The sequence below is a fragment of the Lithobates pipiens genome, unplaced genomic scaffold, assembly GCF_037356315.1.
Source record: "Lithobates pipiens isolate NorthernLeopardFrog02 unplaced genomic scaffold, aLitPip1_a1.2 Scaffold_23, whole genome shotgun sequence".
Lineage (NCBI taxonomy): Eukaryota > Metazoa > Chordata > Amphibia > Anura > Ranidae > Lithobates > Lithobates pipiens.
The window spans coordinates 49,694,293-49,721,660 of NW_027507785.1; the positions used below are offsets into that span (position 1 = coordinate 49,694,293).

A 27,368-nucleotide genomic window follows, 5' to 3' on the forward strand; every position below is an offset into this window, starting at 1 on the left:
AACCCCAGCCAGGGCCCTTCCCTCCGAGTCCGGCGGTGGAACTCCATGGCGTGGTCACAGGTATGATCTTTGTAAGCCCTGTAGTTCCACCACTAGCATCAGTAGTCCTTTTTATTATTTTTTTATTTTTATTTTTAGGTGCCCCATCTGGCTGGGGAGAACAGACATCGGACTGAGCGGCAATGCATGGAGCAGGAGAGGGGTACTCTGAGGAGCTGGCCGAGGACACAGGTCATGCGGGGAATGCACAACTAAAGAGCAGCCAGTGCGATAGTCGAGCATGGAGCTCTGCTAGTCACCCTCCACCTCCAGCCACCCGTGTGCATGGTGCACTGGTACCCCTAGCTGCCTATGCTGCTGCCAGCCATATGTAGAGGGGGCTGCATGGGCCCCCTGCAGCACAGGGCCCAGTTGCGGTCGCAACTGCTGCACCCCCTATGGTTAACCCCCTGCCCCCTCGCCTCCTGTTCCTCCTGTAAAAAAATTTCGGATCTCCCATGACTTTCTGTCCCCGTTGTCCGGTCTCCATGATAAATTAGGTGAACCTCCTTGGCTGGGATGGCAATAAAAACAGAGGGGCCGTATAACCCTTCCTTCTCAGTCCAATACTAAAGAAATGTTTCCTATATACAGTATATAGTTCTTACATAGTAAGGTTGAATAAAGACACCAGTCCATCCAGAGTGAGCGTCTACAATCATCCCTATCCCTGTACATTACACACTCACATTGGTCCCTATCCTCAAGGAACCCTCAATCCAAGGTCCCCATTCATATACTGGGGCCAATTTTGGACAGAAGCCAATTAACCTACCTGCATGTCTTTGGATTGTGGGAGGAAACCGGAGTGCCCGGAGGAAACCCACACAGGCACAGGGAGAACATGCAAACTCCAGGCAGGTAGTGTTGTGGTTGGGATACGAACCAGCGACCCTTTTTACTGCTAGGCGAGAGTGCTAACCAATACACCACTGTGCCGCCCTAAGTATACAGGATTTATATAGCGCCAAGAGTTTGCAGCGATTTATATAGTGTCTCACAAAAGTGAGTACTCATATTTTTGTTAATATTTTATTAGATCTTTTCAGGTAGTCAGGGCAGTCAGGTTCCTCCACCCCAAAGTCGCTCCTCCATGTCTTCATGGACCTTGCTTTGTGCGTTGGTCCAAACCATTTGGTGGAGGGGGGATTATGTTGTGGGGGTTGTTTTTCAGGGGCTTGGCCCCTTAGCTCCAGTGAAGGGAACCCTTAAAGCGGGAGTCCACCGGGACTCCGCGTTTTTTTTTTTTTTTTTAAAAAGCCAGCAGCTACAAATACTGCAGCTGCTGACTTTTAAAATAGTGACACTTACCCGCCCAGCGCGCCCGCGATGTCGGCACCCGAAGCCGATCTGTAGATAGTATCTCGGGTGCTGCCGCCGCCATCTTGGGTATGGGAATCAGGAAATGGAGCCTTTCGGCTTCATTTCCCGGTTCCCTACTGAGCATGCGCGAGCCGCGCTGCGCAATAAGGACGGTCCCCGCTGCCTCTGGGATCTGTGTGTTTTCCCAGCAGGCAGCGGGGCACTTGCGGGAAGGGGCGGGCACTTGCGGAAAGGGGCGTAATATATGCCCCTTTCCGCAGAGAGCTATCCCGGAAGTGGGTGCAGAATACCTGTACTGTACAGGTATCTGCACCCCCCTCCCCCCTGAAAGGTGCCAATTGTGGCGCCGGAGGGGGGGGGAGGGTTCCGATGAGCGGAAGGTCCACTTTAGGGTGGACCTCCGCTTTAAGGTGTCGGCATACCAAGACATTTTGGACAATTTCATGCTCCCAAGTTTGTAGGAACATTTTGGGGATGTCCCCCTCTCTGTTCCGACATGACTGCCCACCGGTTCACAAAGCAAGGTCCATAAAGTCATGGATGAGTGAGTTTGGGGTGGAGGAACTTGGCTGGCCTGTACAGAGTCCTGACCTCAACCCAAGATAGAACACCTTTGGGATGAATTAGAGATGAATTCTCTTACCTTTGGGATTAAATAAAAGCTGAATTCTCGTCCGACATCAGTACCTGACCTCCCAAATGCTCTCCTGGAAGAATGGTCCAACCTTCCCATAGACACATCTCCTAAACCTTGTGGACGGCCTTCCCAGAAGAGTTGAAGCTGTTATAGCTGCAAAGAGCGGAGCCAACTCAATATTGAGCTATACGGGCTTAAGCCCCGTACACACGGTCGAATTTTCCCGACGGAAACTGTTCGATGCGAGCCCTTTCTCAGAAATTCCCACCGTGTGTAGGCTCCATCGGACAGTTTCCATCTGAATTTCCATCGCACAGAAATTTGAGATCTGGTTCTCAAATTTTTTCGACAGCAAAATCCTTTTTTTCCCCGGAAATTCCGATCGTGTGTACACAAGTCCGACGCACAAAGTTCCACGCATGCTGGGAATCAAGCAGAAGAGCCGCACTGGCTATTGAACTTCTTTTTATTTTCTCGGCTCGCCGTACGTGTTGTTGTACGTCACCGCGTTCTTGACGTTCTCGCAATTTCCGACCAACATTTGTGCGGCCGTGCGTATGCAAGACAAGTTTGAGCCAACATCCGTCGGGGAAAAAAAAAACATGGATTTTGTTGTCGGAATGTCCGATGGATGTCCGATCGTGTGTACGCAGCATAAGGCCAGGGAGGCGTCCCAATACTTTTGGTAATATAGTGTATCTTCTCAGTACAAACACAGGTCAGCTCCGTTTATGTATTATGTAACTTTGGAAAGTATTGGGTGTCAGTGATGATGGATGTGTGCCCTATTAATAAGGGAGTATACCGACACACTCAGATATTTTCTGTATGTTTATTGTAATTAGTTTAAATCAATTTGCAGCGATCGCTTTTCACTTTGACATTAGCGTGCGATTTGCTAATGGCGGCCAAACAAGCGTCAGTAAAAGGATCAGTTTCTCTTCTAATCAATCTCTCCTTATAGGAATAATCAATCTAAAGTCTACAATCCATACGATTGATCTGCCCACATGTCGGAAAGCGGAGTTTGATTGATACTGGAAGTTGCAGTCATAAGTTATTGATCAGTTATTGATCACTTATGTTCAATGTTTTATGTGGATTATTTCTTTCAATAAAATGTGTTCATTTTTTTAATATATATATATATACAATACTCGGAAACAATTCAATGCATACTCAGAAACAATTCGATGCATACTCAGAAACAATTCGATGCATGCTCAGAAACAATTCGACGCATACTCAGAAACAATTCGATGCATACTTGGAAACAATTCGATGCATACTCAGAAACAATTCGATGCATACTCAGAAACAATTCGATGCATACTCGGAAACAATTCGATGCATACTCAGAAACAATTCGATGCATACTCAGAAACAATTCGATGCATACTCGGAAACAATTCAATGCATACTCAGAAACAATTCGATGCATACTCAGAAACAATTCGATGCATGCTCAGAAACAATTCGACGCATACTCAGAAACAATTCGATGCATACTTGGAAACAATTCGATGCATACTCAGAAACAATTCGATGCATACTCAGAAACAATTCGATGCATACTCGGAAACAATTCGATGCATACTCAGAAACAATTCGATGCATACTCAGAAACAATTCGATGCATACTCGGAAACAATTCGATGCATACTTGGAAACAATTCGATGCATACTTGGAAACAATTCGATGCATACTCAGAAACAATTCGATGCATACTCAGAAACAATTCGATGCATACTCGGAAACAATTCGATGCATACTCAGAAACAATTCGATGCATACTCGGAAACAATTCGATGCATACTCAGAAACAATTCGATGCATACTCGGAAACAATTCGATGCATACTCAGAAACAATTCGATGCATACTCAGAAACAATTCGATGCATACTTGGAAACAATTCGATGCATACTTGGAAACAATTCGATGCATACTCAGAAACAATTCGATGCATACTCAAAAACAATTCGATGCATACTTGGAAACAATTCGATGCATACTCGGAAACAATTCGATGCATACTCGGAAACAATTCGATGCATACTTGGAAACAATTTGACGCATACTCGGAAACAATTCGATGCATACTTGGAAACAATTCGATGCATACTCGGAAACAATTCGATGCATACTTGGAAACAATTCGACGCATACTCAGAAACAATTCGATGCATACTTGGAAACAATTCGATGCATACTTGGAAACAATTCGATGCATACTCAGAAACAATTTGACGCATACTCGGAAACAATTTGACGCATACTCAGAAACAATTCGATGCATACTCGGAAACAATTTGACGCATACTCAGAAACAATTTGACGCATACTCGGAAACAATTTGAGGCATACTCGGAAACAATTCGACGCATATTCAAACAATTCGACGCATGCTCGGAAACAATTCGACGCATGCTTTGAAACAATTCAACGCATGCTCGGAAACAATTCGACGCATACTTGGAAACAATTTGACGCATGCTCAGAAACAATTCGACGCATGCTCAGAAACAATTTGACGCATACTCGGAAACAATTCGACGCATGCTCAGAAACAATTTGATGCATACTCAGAAACAATTTGATGCATACTCAGAAACAATTCGATGCATACTCAGAAACAATTCGATGCATACTTGGAAACAATTCGATGCATACTCGGAAACAATTCGATGCATACTCGGAAACAATTCGATGCATACTCAGAAACAATTCGATGCATACTCAGAAACAATTCGATGCATACTCGGAAACAATTCGATGCATACTCGGAAACAATTCGATGCATACTCGGAAACAATTCGATGCATACTTGGAAACAATTCGATGCATACTTGGAAACAATTCGACGCATACTCGGAAACAATTCGATGCATACTTGGAAACAATTCGATGCATACTCGGAAACAATTCGATGCATACTCGGAAACAATTCGATGCATACTTGGAAACAATTCGACGCATACTCGGAAACAATTCGATGCATACTTGGAAACAATTCGATGCATACTCGGAAACAATTCGATGCATACTCGGAAACAATTCGACGCATACTCAGAAACAATTCGATGCATACTTGGAAACAATTCGATGCATACTTGGAAACAATTCGATGCATACTCAGAAACAATTTGACGCATACTCGGAAACAATTTGACGCATACTCAGAAACAATTCGATGCATACTCGGAAACAATTTGACGCATACTCAGAAACAATTTGACGCATACTCGGAAACAATTTGAGGCATACTCGGAAACAATTCGACGCATATTCAAACAATTCGACGCATGCTCGGAAACAATTCGACGCATGCTTTGAAACAATTCAACGCATGCTCGGAAACAATTCGACGCATACTTGGAAACAATTCGACGCATGCTCAGAAACAATTCGACGCATGCTCAGAAACAATTTGACGCATACTCGGAAACAATTCGACGCATGCTCGGAAACAATTTGATGCATGCTCGGAAACAATTCGACGCATGCTGGGAAACAATTCGACGCATACTCGGAAACAATTTGACGCATACTCGGAAACAATTCGACGCATACTCGGAAACAATTTGACGCATACTCGGAAACAATTCGACGCATACTCGGAAACAATTTGACGCATACTTGGAAACAATTTGACGCATACTCAGAAATAATTTGACGCAGACACTTTTTATCATCCCCCCCCCCATATGTTTAGCTCTCTTGCCCTGCTAACCATTTTCTTATGCTTCATTATATCATTACTTTTTACAGGGACAGTGTATATTATTGCACAGAGACATGATATATTGATTCAGGGACTGTATATATATAGTTGAAGGACATAATCTATTAATCCGAGGACATTATATATTGGTTCAGGGACTGTATATATAGTTGAAGGACTAGGACATAATCTATTAATCCGAGGACATTATATATTGGTTCAGGGACTGTATATATAGTTGAAGGACTAGGACATAATCTATTAATCCGGGGACATTATATATTGGTTGAGGTCCAGTATAAGGACTGGGAAGATATAGGAGTGCAGCTCGGGTGGTGTCGGAGGAGGAAGAAGAGGCAGCCTTATATACTGTATATAATAGAAGGAGGAGGAGGAGGGGACAGCCTCACCCAGAAGCACAGAGAGCGCAGAGGAAATCAGACGGCAAGGTCAGAGACACCTGCACCATGTTACAGAGACAGATCAACAGAATGAGACAGCTGGCCAATCACGGGCCTGGCAGGTGGGTACCGGAGACACCCGCACAGCGCACCGAACTTTCTCTGTTTACCAAACTGCGGCACACAGCAGTTATCAGAGGCGGTTCTGTCCCCGGGGCACGCCGGTGACTGCTCTGTATATATGATATTCTGTGGGAGGGAAGTAGATCTAATCCCTCCAAATAACTGTCACTTCCCCGGAGGTATACAGCGACCCCATTACAGGGCAACAGCCCCCCCCCCCCCCATGTCTGATCAGCACTACACGGGGCAAAGTACAAACTTCCCTGTCTACTTCCTTCCCTGTCTACATCTGACAGATCTACAACCCTGAGATGTGTGTCTGTAATATGTGTACACTATGCTGGGTATGATGTGTGCCCTGTACGGTATGTGCTGTGTACACTATGCTGGGTATGGTATGTGCCCTGTATACTGTGCTGGGCATGATATGTGCTGTGTACACTGTGCTGAGTATGGAATGTGCCCTGTACACTGTGCTGGGTATGGTGTGTGCTGGGTATGATATGTGCTGTCTACACTGTGCTGGGTATGGTATGTGCCCTGTACACTGTGCTGGATATAATATGTGCTGTGTACACTGTGCTGGGTATGGTGTGTGCTGTGTACACTGTGTTGGGTATGGAATGTGCCCTGTACACTGTGCTGGGTATGATATGTGCTGTGTACACGTGCTGGGTATGATATGTGCTGTGTACACTGTGCTGGGTATGGTATGTGCCCTGTACACTGTGCTGGGTATAGTATGTGCCCTGTACACTGTGCTGGGTATATGTGCTGTCTACACTGTGCTGGGTATGATATGTGCTGTCTACACTGTGCTGGGTATGAAGTGTGCTGTGTACACTGTGCTGGGTATGATGTGTGCTGTGTACACTGTGCTGGGTATGATATGTGCTGTCTACACTGTGCTGGGTATGATGTGTGCTGTGTACACTGTGCTGGGTATGGCGTATGCCCTGTACACTGTGCTGGGTATGGCGTATGCCCTGTACACTGTGCTGCGTATGGCATATGCCCTGTACACTGTGCTGGGTATGGTGTGTGCCCTGTACACTGTGCTGGGTATGGCGTATGCCCTGTACACTGTGCTGGATATGGCGTATGCCCTGTACACTGTGCTGCGTATGGCATATGCCCTGTACACTGTGCTGGGTATGGTGTGTGCCCTGTACACTGTGCTGGGTATGGCGTATGCCCTGTACACTGTGCTGGGTATGGCGTATGCCCTGTACACTGTGCTGCGTATGGCATATGCCCTGTACACTGTGCTGGGTATGGTGTGTGCCCTGTACACTGTGCTGGGTATGGCGTATGCCCTGTACACTGTGCTGGGTATGGTGTGTGCCCTGTACACTGTGCTGGGTATGGTATGTGCCCTGTACACTGTGCTGGGTATAGTATGTGCCCTGTACACTGTGCTGGGTATATGTGCTGTCTACACTGTGCTGGGTATGATATGTGCTGTCTACACTGTGCTGGGTATGAAGTGTGCTGTGTACACTGTGCTGGGTATGATATGTGCTGTCTACACTGTGCTGGGTATGATGTGTGCTGTGTACACTGTGCTGGGTATGGCGTATGCCCTGTACACTGTGCTGGGTATGGCGTATGCCCTGTACACTGTGCTGCGTATGGCATATGCCCTGTACACTGTGCTGGGTATGGTGTGTGCCCTGTACACTGTGCTGGGTATGGCGTATGCCCTGTACACTGTGCTGGATATGGCGTATGCCCTGTACACTGTGCTGCGTATGGCATATGCCCTGTACACTGTGCTGGGTATGGTGTGTGCCCTGTACACTGTGCTGGGTATGGCGTATGCCCTGTACACTGTGCTGGGTATGGCGTATGCCCTGTACACTGTGCTGCGTATGGCATATGCCCTGTACACTGTGCTGGGTATGGTGTGTGCCCTGTACACTGTGCTGGGTATGGCGTATGCCCTGTACACTGTGCTGGGTATGGTGTGTGCCCTGTACACTGTGCTGGGTATGGTGTGTGCCCTGTACACTGTGCTGGGTATGGCGTATGCCCTGTACACTGTGCTGGGTATGGTGTGTGCCCTGTACACTGTGCTGGGTATGGTGTGTGCCCTGTACACTGTGCTGGGTATGGTGTGTGCCCTGTACACTGTGCTGGGTATGGCGTATGCCCTGTACACTGTGCTCGGTATGGCGTATGCCCTGTACACTGTGCTCGGTATGGCATATGCCCTGTACACTGTGCTCGGTATGGCATATGCCCTGTACACTGTGCTGGGTATGGCATATGCCCTGTACACTGTGCTGGGTATGGTATGTGCCCTGTACACTGTGCTGGGTATGGTTTGTGCCCTGTACACTGTGCTGGGTATGGCGTATGCCCTGTACACTGTGCTGGGTGTGGTATGTGCCGTGTACACTGTGCTGGGTATGGCGTATGCCCTGTACACTGTGCTGGGTGTGGTATGTGCCGTGTACACTGTGCTGGGTGTGGTATGTGCCCTGTACACTGTGCTGGGTGTGGAATGTCCTCTCCCCCATTCTATCACACGTGTACCTTGATCATTTTATTCCTTTATGATGTCGGCAGCAGAAATCAGATCTCCAATCTGAGCAGCTTTTATTGCTCTTCTGCATTCCATGAATGAGAGAGGAGGGGGCGGGGCCGGGAGGAGGGGGCGGGGCCGGCCGGATTCTCTCTGTTATCTGATACAAATTCTCAATAACTCGTCACTTCCAGTATACATTGTATCAGCAATAGGGGTATTAGGGTGGGTGGGGGGGGGGGTTCAGGGGTTGAACTTGGCCTCTTAGTTCCGGTGAAGGGAACTCTTAGAAGAGGTAGTAACCCCCCCCCCCCCGCCAAAAAAACAACCTGCAAGACAATAGCATAATGTGCTAGTATGCATCGCAAACTAGCACATTAAGAAATACTTACCTTAGAACGAAGCTCCTGCAGCTCGCCCGGTCACTGGCGAAGGGGGGGGCTGCTGAGATCTTCCGGGTTCGTGGGGCTCCGGCACTGAGATTTGTAGGGGGTGGGAGGAGGAGGAGCAGCAGACCAAGCCCTCGCTCCTCTCCTGTCTATGGGATGTCCGGCGGATTGTATATCAATCAATTGGGACAACTATATACACTTCTCTGTACAACTTACCACTTTCCTTGCTTGCAGACTATTCCTCTTCCTTCCTCCTGCACAACTCTTAACCCTCAGGACCAGCTCAGCACATGTAAGGTTAGGCCCGACTCTGGCTCAGCCAGGCCTCAGCAATTGCTGTTTGCAGGCAGGGACCCCTATAGTGTAGTGTAGCAGAAATAGGAAGTCCTTAGTGCTAGCTGTCCTACCCATGGACTACTGCTCCCAGTCAGTCCTCGGCAGGCCCTGCCAGCCCTCCTGGCTGCAGCTGCCCAACTCCATTGCCCATGACGTTGTACTACTGGCTCTGCACCCATCTCTGACTGTTTCCTCTCAGGCGTCCCCCCCCCCCCCAGTCCTCCCGAATGCACATGTCACTCACCAGCCCTCCTGGCTGCAACCGGGGGTTCCCTCCCTGAAGACTTGCCGGGCAGTTCTAGCTCTTGCTGTCCTCTCTTGCTCCTCCTGTCCAGAACCTCCATGCTTTCCTGAAGGGCTCCATCCCACATAGGGTTGCCACTAGAGGTCGACCGATATGGGTTTTTCTCTGGCCGATGCCGATATTTAGAAATCATGGCGGCCGATAGCCGATATATGATGCCGATTTTTTTTGGGCCGATATGTTAGGCCGATTTTATTTTATTTATTTATTTATTTTTAATCCCCCTTGATCTAACACACCTTTCCCACTGGGGCGTTTTTCAGGCGCTTTTGGGCTAAAAATAGCGCCTGTAAAGTGCCTGTAAAATGGCTCCCCTGCAGTCTGCATGAAAGACAGAGTGCTTTCACACTGAGGCGATGCGCTGGCAGGATCTTTTAAAAAAAAAGTCCTGCAAGCAGCATGTTTGGAGTGGTGTATACCGCTCCTCCACCACTCCTGCCCATTGATATGAATGGGCACCACTGCCGAAGCGCATGCAATGCGATTTGGCAGCGGGGCTTAATGGGCGCATTTAACCTCTTCCTTGGCCGCTAGCTGGGTTATATGTGCCCCACTAGCAGCCAAATAGCACCGCTAAAATGATGGTAAAGAGCCGCTAAAACTTGCGTTTTACCATCAACGCCTGCCCGCTCCAGTGTGAAAGCGGCCTTCATAAGTGATACAGAAAATTTCTTACACTTAAACATTTATTAAACAAAACAAACCTCCAATCAGTTTACTTGTATGTATGATTTAGATAAAAAAAAAAAAAAAAAATATATATATATATATATATATATATATATATATATATATATATATATATATATATATATATATATATATATATATATATATATATATATATATATAATTAAATAAAAACAGGTAGTCAAAACTTTTGGACAAAAAAAAAAAAAAAATGGGCTAACTTTACTGTTTTTATTTTATTTTTATTTTTTAAATGGTGTATTTTTTTCCCAAAAAAATGCATTTGAAAGACCTCTGTGCAAATGCCGTGTGACATAAAATATTGCAACAACCGCTATTTTATTCCCTAGGATCTCTGCTAAACAAATATATATCATTTTTGGGGATTCTAAGTGATTTTCTGGCAGAAAATACAGGATTTTTACTTGTAAGCAACAAGTGTCAGAAAAGATTTAGTCTTTAAATGGTTAAACTGAGAACTTCTACACACTGAGATGACTTCATTCATTCAGAAGTGTAAACATTGTATCTTTCTGTTCTTTTCTTGGCAGACTGCCCAGAGAGGAGGAAAGGGTTGCTATGAGGACTCAGTCAACTTAGACTGACTTCTATACAGAAGTCATTTCAAAGTCCCGCTGTAGTTCTAAATCGGCTTTTTATCAGCACAAATCGGCCGATGCCAATTATTTAAAAAACGGCAAATATCGGCCGATATATCGGTCGACCTCTAGTTGCCACCTGTCCTGGTGCAGGAGGAAGTAGTCGGTTGGAGAATTCCTGGTCGCGGCGTGATGAGGCTATGACGTGCACGCGCTCGGAGCATGCGCGCTCCTTCATCAGGCATATCGTTCAGCCAATATCCTTCAGCCGTGTTGGATGTGGTATATAGGGCTGGCAGGGCAGGCGGGCCAATCGGATCACAGGAGCCCATGACCGACTCTGCAGCTGCTGTGGGATCAGAGGTGGCTCTGCCTGACAACCCACCCAGAGGAATTGTTTACATGTGATCAGCTGTGATTGGACACAGCTGATCACACGGTAAAGGCCCGCTGTGATTAGCCCCTTAACCCGATCTGTGATCAGCTGTGTCCGAAGAACACAACAATCACAGAGGGGGCTGGGTGCGTGCCACAGTGGGCGCATGGGGAGCGGGCTTCTGGCAGGACATCAACATTCGCCCTACCAGAACTGGACCAGCTTAGCACAGTTTAGGTCTGACACTGGCTCAGTCAGGCCTCAACAATTGCCGTTTGCAGGCAGGGACCCTATAGTGTAATGTAGCAGAAATAGGAAGTCTTTAGTGCTAGCTGTCCTACCGATGGACTACTGCTCCCAGTCGGTCCTCTGCAGGCCCTGCCAGCCGTCCTGGCTGCAGCTGCCCAACTTCACTGCCCATGACATTGTAGTCCTCACTACCAGCTCTGCACCCATCTCTGACTGTTTCCTCTCAGTCCTCTCAGGCATGCCTCCCCAGTCCTCCCAACTGTACATGTCACTCACCAGCCCTCCTGGCTGCAACCGGGAGTTCCCTCCTGAAGACTTGCCGGGCATTTCTAGCTCCTGCTGTCCTCTCTTGCTCCTCCTATGCCTCCTGTTCATAACCTCCACGCTTTCCTGAAGGGCTCCATCCCGCATAGGGTTGCCACCTGTCCTGGCGCAGGAGGAAGTCTTCCGTTGGTGAGTTCCGGTTTGCGGCATGATGAGGCTGTGACGTGCTTGCGTTCGGAGCATGCGCGCTCCTTTATTGGTCATATCGTTCAGCCATGTTTGACGTGGTATATAGGGCTGGCAGGGCAGGCGGGCCAATCGGATCACAGGAGCCCATGACCGACTCTGCAGCTGCTGTGGGATCAGAGGTGGCTCTGCCCGACAACCCACCCAGAGGAATTGTTTACAGCTGTGATTGGACACTGCTGATCACACGGTAAAGGGCCGCTGTGATTAGCCCCTTACCCCGATCTGTGATCAGCTGTGTCCGAAGAACACAACAATCACAGAGAGGGGGCTGGGTGTGCGCCGCAGCGGTCGCACGGGGAGCGGGCTTCTGGGAGGACATCAACAGACGCCCTACCAGAACTGAACGACCACGCTGTAGGCATAATTCGGCTATAGTGCAGTCGGCAAGTGGTTAAACTGAGAAAATGGACCATTTTCAAGCAGAGGTCCACCCTAAAATGTTAAAATGACATTCTACAAAAAAAAAAATATATAAAAAAAATGTGAAATTTTTTTTACATTTTTTTTTTACTTACCAGAAACCCCTGTTGCTAGGCAGTCTTCCTAATCTGCCTCTTCCTATTCAGCGGCGCTGCTCCTTCACTTCCTCCTCTTCGACGAGCGGCCCCATTGTCTTCTGAGCCACGTGTGCGCAGTAGGAATCGGGCAGTGAAGCCGCAAGGCTCCATTGCTTGTTCCCTTTAGTTAGGATGGCGGCGCCGGCACCCGATCCGATAGACGGATCGGCCTCGGGGGGGCTGGACAAGGTAAGTGCCCTTATTAAAAGTCAGCAGCTACAGTGTTTGAAGATAAAAAAAATGGCCAGACCTCCGCTTTAAGGTAAAAAAATAAAAGGTGATTGTAAAATTGATGACAGCAACACGTCTCAAAAAAGTTGGGGGCCATGTTCAGCAAAACTTGGATATATCTTTCAGGATTGATGGCGCTTCTCCAGATGAGCAAGATGCCCATTCCATACACACTAATGCTAACTCCCCCCCCCCCCCCCCCCCCGCACACACTTACCATCGGAGACGGAGGCTTTGGAACTGAGCGCTAATAACAAGCCGGAGGGTCCCTCTTCTCTTTAGTCCGGAGGACGCGGCACACATGGTTGCCAAAAAGAATGTCAAATTTCAGTTCGTCTGACCAGGGCCGTCTTTAATATTGATCGGACCCTGGGAAAAACTTTTCTTGGGCCCCCCCCTCCCATGCAGTTTTGCTCTCCATCTGCTCTGAGACATACAATAAATAGCAGCTAGACTCAAAATCAGTGTACTGAATCAGATCAGGCAGCTATTGCAATTGGTTACCAGAGGTTACAGTGTATCATTACCGCTCACTGACTGGTTGCCAGAGGTTACAGTGTATCATTACCGCTCACTGACTGGTTGCCAGAGGTTACAGTGTATCATTACCGCTCACTGACTGGTTGCCAGAGGTTACAGTGTATCATTACCGCTCACTGACTGGTTGCCAGAGGTTACAGTGTATCATTACCGCTCACTGACTGGTTGCCAGAGGTTACAGCACACATTACGGCTCACTGATTAGTTGCTAGAGGTTACAGCACATGATTTCTGCTTGTTGATTGGTTGCTAGAGACTACTGTGGATATGACCTCGGGGGGGGGGGGGGGGGGGGGCATGATATACATATCAATGCTGCTGGCCGCCACTATTTACATATGAGTGCTGGTAATGTACATGTAAACACAGGGTCTGCAGTTGAGTCATCTTTACACAACAATAGGGCAGAGCTGGGCAGCATTAGTAGAAGCACTTCACACTGAGATATCGGGACACAGCACAGGACTAAAACCTCAAGGAACAAGGGAATTTAAACCAGGATAGTTGGCAAGCATGAGGCAGCTGCTTCGGGCCCCACAAAAATGACAGGGCCCAGGGCAGCTGCCCCTTTTGCCCTGCCTTAAAAAACGGCCCTGCGTCTGACCACAGAAGAGTTTTCCACTTTGCAACAGACCATTTTATATGAGCTTTGGCCTAAAGAAGATGGCGGCGTTCCTGGATCCTGTTCAGATATGGCTTCAGACTGAGTTAGTTACAAGCTGCAGCCTGCAGACATGGAGGGAAACCAGTGGTCGGGCGCCCCTAGGCAGCAGTGCGCCCTAGGCGGCTGCCTAGTTTGCCTAGTGGTAGCACCAGCCCTGTCTGTAGATTGTCTCCACTCATAGCAGGGTACCTTAAGAAAAGTTGTGTCAGCTCATCGGTTTATAATAGATAAAGATCTGCATGGCCAGTACCGCGCCCTGATTAAATGTCATTCTCCTTCCAGATCTAATGACGTCACAGACCTATTGCCTGAAGAGTTACTTCTGGTAAGTAATAATTTGAGATGTTGTAAATGATGATATTATTATCTTATAACGGTGTTCATGTTTTCACTAACCTGGAGCTGAGGGGGGGGGGGGGGGGCTAATGGCTGAAAGGCTTTTTTCCAGTAAAGGGAAGGGGTACAATGCAGATTTCTTTTTTATAGGACATAGAAGTCAGGATCATCTTTCACATATAGACACTATTCCGCTGAATATAAAGTGTTTTTGAACCCTCCATGGAAAGATATAACAACTCAATGTAGAAGCACACCTTACATCATCATTGGTTCCTGGACCTTTTTCCTGCAAGCTTTCCATCATCATGAGCCTTTAAAGTATTGTTTGTGGCGTTTCCACCTATAGTGTACCTTGGATGGTCTCCTTGGAGCCACCTTGACGTGCACAATCCCGGCTGGCATTGAATCTTCTCATGCTGCATTGCTTGAAGGACGTAGGGGAAGCGTGCTGGTTCTGTGGGCAGCACTACCCATGCATACTCAGTTGGTGCTGTGCTCAGTGTATGCATGTTTAGTACGGACCGCATGCTTGTTCTGTGCTCAGGAAATGCATGCTCAAGTATAAGGTGCATGCTGGTGCTGTGCTCAAGAGATCCATGCTCAGTATGGGTGGCCAGCTGGTGCTGTGCTCAAGAGATCCATGCTCAGTATGGGTGGCGAGCTGGTGCTGTGCTCAAGAGATCCATGCTCAGTATGGGTGGCCAGCTGGTGCTGTGCTCAAGAGATCCATCCTCAGTATGGGTGGTGAGCTGGTGCTGTGCTCAAGAGATCCATGCTCAGTATGGGCGGCAAGTTGGTGCTGTGCTAAAGAGATCCATGCTCAGTATGGGCGGCAAGTTGGTGCTGTGCTCAAGAGATCCATGCTCAGTATGGGTGGCAAGTTGGTGCTGTGCTCAAGAGATCCATGCTCAGTATGGGCGGCAAGTTGGTGCTGTGCTCAAGAGATCCATGCTCAGTATGGGCGGCAAGTTGGTGCTGTGCTCAAGAGATCCATGCTCAGTATGGGCGGCAAGTTGGTGCTATGCTCAAGAGATCCATGCTCAGTATGGGTGGAAAGCTGGTGCTGTGCTCAAGAGATCCATGCTCAGTACGGACAGATAGCTGGTGCTGTGCTCAAGAGATCCATGATCAGTATGGGTGGAAAGTTGGTGCTGTGCTAAAGAGATCCATGCTCAGTATGGGCGGCAAGTTGGTGCTGTGCTCAAGAGATCCATGCTCAGTATGGGCGGCAAGTTGGTGCTGTGCTCAAGAGATCCATGCTCAGTATGGGCGGCAAGTTGGTGCTGTGCTAAAGAGATCCATGCTCAGTATGGGCGGCAAGTTGGTGCTGTGCTCAAGAGATCCATGCTCAGTATGGGCGGCAAGTTGGTGCTGTGCTCAAGAGATCCATGCTCAGTATGGGCGGCAAGTTGGTGCTGTGCTCAAGAGATCCATGCTCAGTATGGGCAGCAAGCTGGTGCTGTGCTCAAGAGATCCATGCTCAGTATGGGCGGCAAGTTGGTGCTGTGCTCAAGAGATCCATGCTCAGTATGGGCGGCAAGTTGGTGCTGTGCTCAAGAGATCCATGCTCAGTATGGGCAGCAAGCTGGTGCTGTGCTCAAGAGATCCATGCTCAGTATGGGCGGCAAGTTGGTGCTGTGCTCAAGAGATCCATGCTCAGTATGGGCAGCAAGCTGGTGCTGTGTTAAAGAGATCCATGCTCAGTATGGGTGGTGAGCTGGTGCTGTGCCAGGGGAATACGTGCTCAGTACAGGCAGCGTGCTGGTGCGGTGCTCAGGAGATGCATGCGCAGTACAGGCAACACCCTTGGAAGATGCATGCTCACTATAGGCAGCATTTCATGCTGTGCTAGGGGGGTGGCATGCTCAGTATAGGCAACACTCTGGTGCTGTGCTCAGGAGATATATGCTGAGTACATTTTATATAGCTCAGACATATTCTGCAGTGCTGTACAGAGAACACTGAGCCAGACACACCAGTTTCTGCACCAAAGGGGCTTACACTCTAATGCCCCCCCCCCCCCCACACATTTACACATTATTATTATTATTATACATTTATATAGCTCTGACATATACCGCAATGCTGTACAGTGAACAGCAGGGTGGATTTGATTTGAATCACTAGTAAAAAGGCTTGGTTTTTTTTTTTTTTTTCAACTGCCCCGCTGTTGGCTCCTCCTCTGCCCCGCTGTTGGCTCCTCCTCTGCCCCGCTGTTGGCTCCTCCTCTGCCCGCTGATGGCTCCTCCTCTGCCCTGCTGTTGACTCCTCCTCTGACCCGGTGTTGACTCAGCGACAGTCTCATTCACTTTAATGGGATGGCTGGTGATGCGGCAGTAACACAACAAGGTGAGGGACGTGGCGGCAGCAGGTGATTGGATGCCCGCTAACAGGCGCTGCCATAATGGATCTGAAATGACAGGCGCTCTTTAAATGTAAGAACTCATTCTTGCTGGTAGTTATAATCTTTAATATTTACAAACAAAATGAAGGTTTCCTATTTAGAATAATAAAGCTGTCAGGTTAGTAAAACAGCGATATCAGAACTGATTTAATCATACAGTTTGTAGTGTACATAGATTTGCAAAACAATGGGATAAAGGAATATTCCTGAACTTTGTTTTATCTCATGGTTACTGTGAAATGATGTGAGTGCATCAATGCAGTGCATGTTATCTCAGCTTGCAGAGCTTTGGATTCGTTGAATGAGTTTACCAAAAATGTAAATAATGCAGAACATACAGCCTCATGCTACATAACTAAGCTCCATTTCATGCTGAATAAACTAAATTATTCATGTGTCTTCAATAGAAAACTATATCTTTAGATAGATTTTTACTCCAGAAGCATTTTATTAAAATAAATTTGATAAAAACAGATTTAAAAATCAGATTTAAATAAAAAAAATGTTTTATCCAGCCAGTCCCATCAGTCTCTGCACCAGAGAAGCTTACACTCTGTTTCCTGCAGTCACACACTATTTTTATTATAATACATTTATATAGCTCTGACATATACCGTGGTGCTGTACAGAGAACACTGAGCCAGTCACATCAGTCTGTGTACCAGAGGAGCTTACACTCTAATGTCTCCCCACAGCCACACACTATTATTATTATTATTTATAATACATTTATATAGCTCTGACATATTCTGCAGTGCTGTACAGAGAACACTGAGCCAATCACATCAGTCTCTGTACCAGAGGAGCTTACACTCTGTTTCCTACAGTCACACACTATTATTATTATACATTTATATAGCTCTGACATATACCACAGTGCTGTACAGAGGACCCTTATCAGTCATATCGGTCTGTGTACCAGAGGAGCTTACACTCTAATGTCCCCTCACAACCACACACTATTATTATTATTATTATACATTTCTATAGATCTGACATATACCGCAGTGTTGTACAGAGAATATTGTACAAGTCACATACTCAATAGGCGGTTGTGGTTAGATGGCAGTCCAGGTAAGTTATGAGTTATGAATGGAAGTCCAAACTAACACAATTCGGACAAACTCCATGCAAATAGAGCCCCAAGCACTGCAAGACTGGCTATGTTCCTTTGGTCCCCCATTGTTCTGTGTCAGTACAGCTAGTTGAGCATGGCAGTAGTGGGATGTGCTGGCCTGAATGCCAGTCCCGGGTGGAGTTGATACTTGTATTTCTCTTCTTCCTCTCAGGCAGACCAGCAGGTGGAGGTGGTGAAGAGAGCGGCTCATCTTGTAGGGAAGAGACTGGCGAGCTGTATGCAGGGTCCACTCAGCTCCGACATGGAGAAGAGACTGGTGAGTTTTGGTGGCAACGTCATTCTTTGTAGAACAAGATGAAGGGAACACAAGGATGATGATGGTGATTTATCTTTACAGAGGAAGCTTGCCTTGATGTCACTCTCTATGGCCATGGCAGATTGTTTGAAGGATATGGAGAGCGAGTCCAGTCTCCGGTGAGTTGGGTCAGGGTTGTGCGATTATTAACTGCAGTTTTCTGATTGTAAAGGTTTGATTTATGGATTATTTATATGCCAAAGGGTTCTTTAAAGTGATGGGTAGACTCATCGATTGGTGCCGTCATGCAGACATTAAGGCTTTCGCCCCAACGAAAACAGGGCCAAAGCTTTGTACCGCTACGCAGAGTGCCGTGGTGTTATGGCGACTTGCCCCCCTTCTCTCAAAGCGCACCCTTTAATGCACCTCACTCTAATGCCGCGTACACGCGACCGGACTTTTCGAGGGACTAGGTCCGACGGACTTTCGGCGGAGTTCTGACGGAGTTCTGACGGACTTTCCGAATGAACGGACTTGGCCACACACAATCACACCAAAGTCCGACGGATTCGAACGTGATGACATACGACCGGACTAGAATAAGGAAGTTCATAGCCAGTAGCCAATGGCTGCCCTCGCGTCGGTTTTTGTCCGTGGGACTAACATACACACGAGCGGATTTCTCAGTAGGAACATGTTTCATTTCTAAAGTCTGACGGATTTTTGCAAATCAAAAGTCCGATGGAGCCCACACACGATCGAATGGTCCGCCGGAATCGTTCCGTCGGACCTTTGATGTCGAAAAGTCCGGTCGTGTGTACGCGGCATCAGTGACAACCCCATTATCTCCCGCTGCCTCTTCGCTTTCACTCATTTTGGGCAACCCAGGTTTTTCCCCAGGTCTTCGGAATGGCGGCGTTTCGCACTCTAATCATCTCTGGACGTTATCAGGCCTCTTATTTTCTGGCGGCGGGCTCCTGGCCTACTCTGCAGGATCTGGCAAACTCTGAAGGCCTTTTCCATTTGGACTTTTGGAGGGCCTCGCTCTTCGTCAAAAACAAGCACGTTATCTCTCACTGCTTCTCCACTTTTATCCATTTTGGGCAACCCAGGTTTTTCCCCAGGTCTTTAGGATAGGGCGTTTTTATACTCTAATCATCTCTGGACGTTATCAGGTCTCTTATTTTCTGCCGATGGGTTCCGGGCCTACTCTGCAGGACCTGATGAACTCTGAAGGCCCTTTCTATTTGGACTTTTGGTTGGAGGGCCTCGCAGTTACATCATTTTTTGGGCTCCCTCCCACCTTTACATGACTTTCGCCGCTGAATGTGTTCGAGACATATTGCACTGATCCAGGAGTGTTACCTCATGCACTCTTGACAATGTACTCCCCGTTGGCAACACCCACCGGCAACTATCAATTGCCCTTCTTCAAAAAATGGAAACTAGACTTGGAGAAGACATTTACAGTGGACCCAACTGAGTAACATCACTGGGTTTGCTTTGAAGTCCTCGATCTGTACGAGAGTCCAGGGAACTACAGTCAATTCAGAATTTTGTCTTGGTGGTATCAAACCTCTTCTCTCCTTCATTTTCTTTCTTTTTTTTTAATCTTTTTATTGAATTTTAAAATAGGTAACATACAACAGTGGATACGTCCGTCGGACAGTATCCATACTCTTCTCTCCTTCATAAGTATTTCCTAAATGTTACGGATTGCTGCTAGAAGTGCCAGGAGGAGCAGAGGACGCTGCTACACATACTATTGGTCCTGCCTCAAGCTTAGTCATTATTGGAAATAGGTCTGGAGGATTTCCCTGAAATTTACCGACTACATTATACTGGATTATCCCGCATTTTTTTCTCCTTCGTCAGGCATGTACTGGCCATTGGGACTACCGGGAGTTTCCCGGTGGGCCGATGGCTCAGTGGGCTGGTCAGCTGTAGTCCTGAAGCGGCTCCTCTCTGACAGTGAGTGATCGAGATTTCACTCCTGTCAGGAGGAGCAGCTGTCATCACTTGCTGGAGAGAGGATTAGGCTTTCTGCTCCCCCCAGCCTGCAGGGGGAGCTAGACAGCCGACAGACCTTCTTTCCTTCCTCTCTCCCCTTATCACTTGTCGCTTTTCACATGACTGGAGAGAGGAACGAGATGCTGCCTTGAGAACTGTGAGTACACGTGGGAGGGGGAAGAGAGGGAGGACACTCTGATGTAAGGGGGCTGCTGGTGATGGGGACACTCTGATGTAAGGGGACTGCTGGTGATGGGGACACTCTGATGTAAGGGGACTGCTGGTGATGGGGACACTCTGATGTAAGGGGACTGCTGGTGGTGGGGACACTCTGATGTAAGGGGGCTGCTGGTGATGGGGACACTCTGATGTAAAGGGGCTGTTGGTGATGGGGACACTCTGATGTAAAGGGACTGCTGGTGGTGGGGACACTCTGATGTAAAGGGGCTGCTGGTGATCGGGACACTCTGATGTAAGGAGACTGCTGGTGATGGGGACACTCTGATGTAAGGGGACTGCTGGTGATGGGGACACTCTGATGTAAGGGGACTGCTGGTGATGGGGACACTCTGATGTAAGGGGACTGCTGGTGATGGGTACACTCTGATGTAAGGGGGCTGCTAGTGATGGGGACACTCTGATGTAAGGGGACTGCTGGTGATGGGGACACTCTGATGTAAGGGGACTGCTGGTGGTGGGGACACTGATGTAAGGGGGCTGCTGGTGATGGGGACACTCTGATGTAAGGGGACTGCTGGTGATGGGTACACTCTGATGTAAGGGGGCTGCTAGTGATGGGGACACTCTGATGTAAGGGGACTGCTGGTGATGGGGACACTCTGATGTAAGGGGACTGCTGGTGGTGGGGACACTCTGATGTAAGGGGGCTGTTGGTGATGGGGACACTCTGATGTAAGGGGACTGCTGGTGGTGGGGACACTCTGATGTAAGGGGGCTGCTGGTGATCGGGACACTCTGATGTAAGGAGACTGCTGGTGATGGGGACACTGATGTAAGGGGGCTGCTGGTAATGAGGACTGCTGATGAGTACACTCAGAATTAAAGTGGGCCGGTCTGGATGAAGTCCAGGGCCAAATTTTTGTCCCAGTCCAGCCCTGTCCTTGTTTTTCCACTATACCAGTCAAAACACACAAAAAATGTATATTACACCATCTCCTGAACGCTACAAAATCATGCATTCCTCTTACTTGGGAAAAAAACTCTCAGCCGCCGTCCATTGGGCTTCAATAAGGTTGAAGAGCTAAATCAGAGGGAAGATCTGGTGCTTTCTGCACAACATAGAAAAGAAGCATACTCTAAAACATGGACTTTGTGGAACAAGTTTGTCTACTCATGTCAAAGAGGTAAAGCCCTCTTTGACATGAGTACCACAGGCAGATGGGTGCGGCAGGTCCCTTCCCCTCCCGTCGGGTCAACTTTCTCCACTTTTTTTTTTTCTCTCTCTCTCTCCTTCTTCTTTCCCTCTACATTCAATTTCTTTTCTCACTCTTCTTCTCTACCTCTTTTTTATACACTATAATATGAAAAGTATTAGAACGCCTACCTTTAAACGCACATGAACTTTAACACTAGAGATCCACGCTATAGCTGAATGACGGCTACAGCGGCTATTGACGTCGTCCCGTGCATGAGCGGCCTGCACGCCCCCTGAGTGGCGCGCCCGCGGCGCGCTCTTTGATCAGCGAGTCTATGACCCCTTGCCACATGATCAGCTGTCAGCCAATGACAGCTGATCATGTGACAAAACAGAGCCGGTAATCGGCTATTTTTCCTCCTCGCGTTCACAGCGCGAGGAGAAAAAAAAAGCCGATCACCGGCGGCCGTGATCGGGACATCAGTCCCGATCACGGCCAGCTTATCAGTGCCCACCTGCCCCCTGCCAGTGCCACCTAACTAATAAGAAAGTGCCCCCCAACAGTGCCACCCATCAGTGCCCACAGTGCCACCTATCAGTGCCCAAAATCTGCCTCAACAACAGTGCTGCACCCCAGTGCCACATATCCGTGCCCATCAGTGTCATCTACCAGTGCCCATCAGTGCCGCCCATCAGTGCCCAGCAGTGCCACCTATCAGAGCCACCTATCAGTGCCACCTCTCAGTGCCCATCAGTCCCATCTATCAGTGGTACCTATCAGTGCCCCTTAGTGCCACCCATCCGTGCCCATCTTTGCCCATCAGTGTCGCCTTATCTTTGCCCATCAGTACTGCCTTATCTGTGCCTATCGGTGCCACCTTATCTGTGCCTATTAGTGCCGCCTTAACTGTGCTTATCAGTGCCCACCAGGGCAGCCTATCAGTGCCCACCAGTGCCGCCTCATCAGCGCATTTCAATGAAGGAGAAAAATGACCTGTTTGCAATTGTATAACAAACTAAGAAAAAAAAAAATTATTTTGCAAAAAATAAAAATCCCAGCTGTAATTAAATACCACCAAAAGAAAGCTCTATTTGTGGGAAAAAAATGATAAAAATGTCATTTGGGTACAGTGTTGTATGACCGCGCAATTGTCATTCAAAGTGCATCAGCGCTGAAAGCTGAAAATTGGTCTGGGCAGGAGGGGGGTTTAAGTGCCCAGTAAGCAAGTGGTTAATGGCATCCCAGTCTTAGTCCGTAGGGTTCAATATTGAGTTGGCTCCGCCCTTTGCAGCTATAACAGCTTCAAATTTTCTGGGAAGGCCGTCCACAAGGTTTAGGAGGGTGTCTATAGGAATGTTTCACCATTCTTCCAGAAGCGCATTTGTGAGGTCAGGCACTGATGTTGGACGGGAAGGCCTGGCTCTCAGTCTTCGCTCTAATGCCGCGTACACACGACCGGACTTTCGACGGACTGAACTTCCGGAGGACTTTTTGACGGAGTTCTGACAAAACGGACTTGCCTCCACACAATCACACCAAAGTCCGACTGAATCGAACGTGATGACGTACGACCGGACTAGAATAAGGAAGTTCATAGCCAGTAGACAATAGCTGCCCTTTGCGTCTTTGTTTGTCCGTCGGACCAGCATACAGACGAATGGATTTTTCGACCGGACTCGAGTCAGTCTGGAAAATTTGAAACATGTTCTAAATCTAAAGTCTGTCTGATTTTTTATTTTATTTTTTTAACAGCAAAGGTCCAATGAAGCCCTCACACGCGATCGAATTGTCCGCCGGATTCGTTCCGTCTGACCTTTGCTGTCGAAAAAGTCCGGCCGTGTGTACGTGGCATAATTCATCCCCAAAAGGTGTTCTATCAGGTTGAGGTCAGGATTCTGTGCAGGCCAGTCATGTTCCTCCACCTCATCCATGTCTTTATGGACCTTGCTTTGTGCACTTCCCATGGGAAAGAGGTTTCTTCCATCAATTTTATTTAAATTTTTAATATAAACCAGCAAGACTGCAGCCCAAGGCATGGCACCCCTCACCACCCTTGATGAAGCTTTTAAAACATACATTAGGGCAGCACAGTGGTGTAGTGGGTAGCGCTCTCACCTTGCAGTAAAAAGGGTCGCTGGCTCGAATCCCAATCACGACACTACCTGCCTGGAGTTTGCATGCTCTCCCTGCGCCTGCGTGGGTTTCCTCCGGGTACTCCGGTTTCCTCCCACACTCCAAAGACATGCAGGTAGGTTAAAGCGGGAGTCCGCCGTTTTTTTTTTTTTTTTTTTAAAAGCCAGCAGCTACAAATACTGCAGCTGCTGACTTTTAAAATAGTGACACTTACCCGCCCAGCGCGCCCGCGATGTCGGCACCTGAAGCCGATCTCTCGATCGTCTCTCGGGTGCTGCCGCCGCCATCTTGGGTATGGGAATCAGGAAGTGGAGCCTTTCGGCTTCATCTCCCGGTTCCCTACTGCGCATGCGCGAGTCGCGCTGCGCAATAAGGATGGTCCCCGCTGTCTCTGGGATCCGTGTGTTTCCCAGCAGGCAGCGGGGGACTTTCGGAAAGGGGCGTAGATTCTGCGGAAAGGGGCGTAGCTTCTGCAGAATCTACGCCGGAAGTGGGTGCAGATACCTGTACTGTACAGGTACCTGCACCTCCTTCCCCCCTGAAAGGTGCCAATTGTGGCGCCGGAGGGGGGGGAGGGTTCCAATGAGCGGAAGGTCCACTTTAGGGTGGACCTCCGCTTTAATTGGCTTCTGTCCCAAATTGGCCCTAGTATATGAATGGGGACCTTGGATTGTGGGCTCCTTGAGGGTAGGGATGTGAGTGTGCAATGTACAGGGATAGGGACAATTGTAGACGCTCAGGTTGAACTGGATGGACTGGTGTCTTTATTCAACCTTACTAACTATGTAACATAAAGCAACATAAGAGTAGCTTCACATCTGTGCGGGGTGTTGCGTGCACTTTGCAGGTACAGCACCCTATTTGAATGGGCTGCAAGGAATGTGAGGAAAGAAGTATCTGACCCTTTTTTTAAAATACGCTTCATGGAAATTTACGCAGTAGTACTGCAGCACCATGCAGTTTCGTGCAAGCCAAAAACATGCATGGGGGCACCACTAAAGATTAATGGCACCCCTGCATGCGCGTCTGCTAAAGAGCAGTATGTTTTGCCGGTGGGTCGGGAACACACATGATTATTCACATGCTCCTGACTTGGAACAGATGTGGACCTGGGTGGACCTGGGTGTACAGTGACACAGGTCATCCTCTCTAGTGCCTTGCAATAAAATGCGGTCTGTCTGCATTTCTATGGCGGATGACTGCGGTGCAGCTCCGGGCTGTGCTTCAATGTACATAGAACAATGCAGTGAATAGTAAAACATTGCGAATTGTAGAGATGTGCCAGACGGAAAATGTTCTTTCGTTTTGGTTTCATTCATTATTTCTTACGTTCGAGTGATTTATTTTCGAAATTCGCGATTCGTTGTCCTAAATCAGTTTGTATTTTCGGACCTTTTTTTTTTTTTTTTTTCGGGAAGATCGGCTACATGAATTTTAACGCGTTAATTCGTCATTTTGGGAGATTACCTATGCGCTTGGAGTCATCCCTGCTAGTCCAACCCACAAAGAGGAATGGAATAAGCTGATTGGACGATAGTGACCGGAGCCACGTGTATCTGCAAGTAAGGACTGGAATGAAATAATGTCACGGAACAGACGCCAGTCCTGCGAGTGGCGGGTGGCCGGCGGGTGTCACTGTGCCCACGTGTGTGTATATGAGGGTGGGGATGGGCAGGGGCGGCGCTGTGAGGGCAGGTTAAAGGAGGAATGGGGCAGGTTAGGGGGGGGGGATGCGGGGCTGTAGGGAAGTAGGAGGGGCAGGTGAGGAGCAGAGCTGAAAGGGGAGGAGTTGAGCTGCTGGGAGGAAGTGTCCCCTGTGGGGCTTTCAGTGACACCATGGCGGTGTGGACTCGAGGCGGAGCTCCTCCTACAGAATCATTGGGCGCAGGTCCAGGCAGAGCTGTCCGGGAAGACTCTCAGCCCCACCTCGGGGCAGGAACCGGTGGAGCTGAAAGAGCTCAGCAATGGCCCTGAGCCGGACACCCCCTCACAGGGGAGCCCCCAGGGGCCTTTTCCCTCCCGGACAGGCTTCAACTGTGGCTCCAAGTCAGGTCTGGGTAGATCAGGAGCCTGCTACCCCTTGAACAGCCTGGAGCTGGTGTGGCCCCCTATAAGTGATCATCAGTGCAGCATATCAGTGCCCATCAATGCAGCCTCATTAGTGCCCATCAGTGCTGTCTTATCAGTGCAGCCTCATTAGTGCCCAGCAGTGATGTCTTATCAGTGCAGCCTCATTAGTGCCCAGCAGTGCAGCCTCATTAGTGCCCATCAGTGATGTCTTATCAGTGCAGCCTCATTAGTGCCCATCAGTACTGTCTTATCAGTGCAGCCTCATTAGTGCCCATCAGTGATGTCTTATAAGTGCAGCCTCATTAGTGCCCATCAGTGATGTCTTATCAGTGCAGCCTCATTAGTGCCCATCAGTACTGTCTTATCAGTGCAGCCTCATTAGTGTCCATCAGTGATGTCATATCAGTGCAGCGTCATTAGTGCCCATCAATGCAGCCTCATTAGTGCCCATCAGTGCTGTCTTATCAGTGCATCGTCATTAGTGCCCATCAGTGTAGTCTCATTAGTGCCCATCAGTGATGTCTTATCAGTGCAGCCTCATTAGTGCCCATCAGTGCTGTCTTATCAGTGCAGCTTCATTAGTGCCCATCAGTGCAGCCTCATTAGTGCCCATCAGTGATGTCTTATCAGTGCAGCCTCTGTAGTGCCCATCAGTGCTGCCTCATTAGTGCCCATCAGCGCAGCCTCATCAGTGCCCATTAGTGCAGCCTCATCAGTGCCATTAACGCAGCCTCATCAGTGCCCATCAGTGCAGCCTCATTAGTGCCATCAGCACAGCCTCATTAGTGCCCATCAGTGCTATTAGTGCAGCCTCATTAGTGCCCATCAGCGCAGCCTCATTAGTGCCCATCAGCGCAGCCTCATTAGTGCCCATCAGCGCAGCCTCATCAGTGACATCAGCGCAGCCTCATTAGTGCCCATCGGTGCCATTAGTGCAGCCTCATCAGTGACATCAGCGCAGTCTCATTCGTGCCCATCATTGCCATTAGCTCAGCCTCATCAGTGACATCAGTGCAGCCTCGTTAGTGCCATCAGCACAGCCTCATTAGTGCCCATCAGTGCAGCCTCATCAGTATCCATTAGTGCACATCAGTGAAAAAGGAAAATAGCTTCTTTGCAGAATTTAAGAAAGTTTCCCCCCCCCCCCCCCTCCCCAAATATTAGATTTTTTTTGTTTGTTTGTTTATTTAGCAAAAAATAAAAGCCCCGAGGTGATTAAATACCACTGAAAGAAATCTCTATTTGTGTGAAAAAAATGATAAAAAATGTTTGTGTACAGCGTAGCACGACCGCGCAATTTGTCATTCAAAGTGTGACAGCGCTGAAAGCTGAAAAATTGGCCTGGGCAGGAAAGGGGGGTGAAAGCGCCCGATGGGCAAGTGGTAGAAAAAAATTGGCTCTTAACTTTTTTTTTTTTTGGCTGGCTCCTAGAATCAAA

The 27,368-nt window shown here is 48.2% G+C and overlaps 1 protein-coding gene across 1 annotated transcript in view; it reads left to right on the forward strand.

The window, feature by feature from the left end:
- The first annotated feature begins 6,103 nt into the window (after positions 1-6,103).
- SH3BP1 (SH3 domain binding protein 1) overlaps positions 6,104-27,368 on the forward strand; it is a 76,560-nt gene continuing 55,295 nt past the window's right edge. Inside the window, exons 1-4 of the mRNA XM_077451571.1 lie at positions 6,104-6,246; positions 14,508-14,550; positions 18,258-18,362; positions 18,444-18,520. Coding sequence (XP_077307697.1) covers positions 6,191-6,246; positions 14,508-14,550; positions 18,258-18,362; positions 18,444-18,520 — 281 coding nt within the window. The 5' untranslated portion in view covers positions 6,104-6,190. The remainder of the gene's footprint in view (positions 6,247-14,507; positions 14,551-18,257; positions 18,363-18,443; positions 18,521-27,368) is intronic.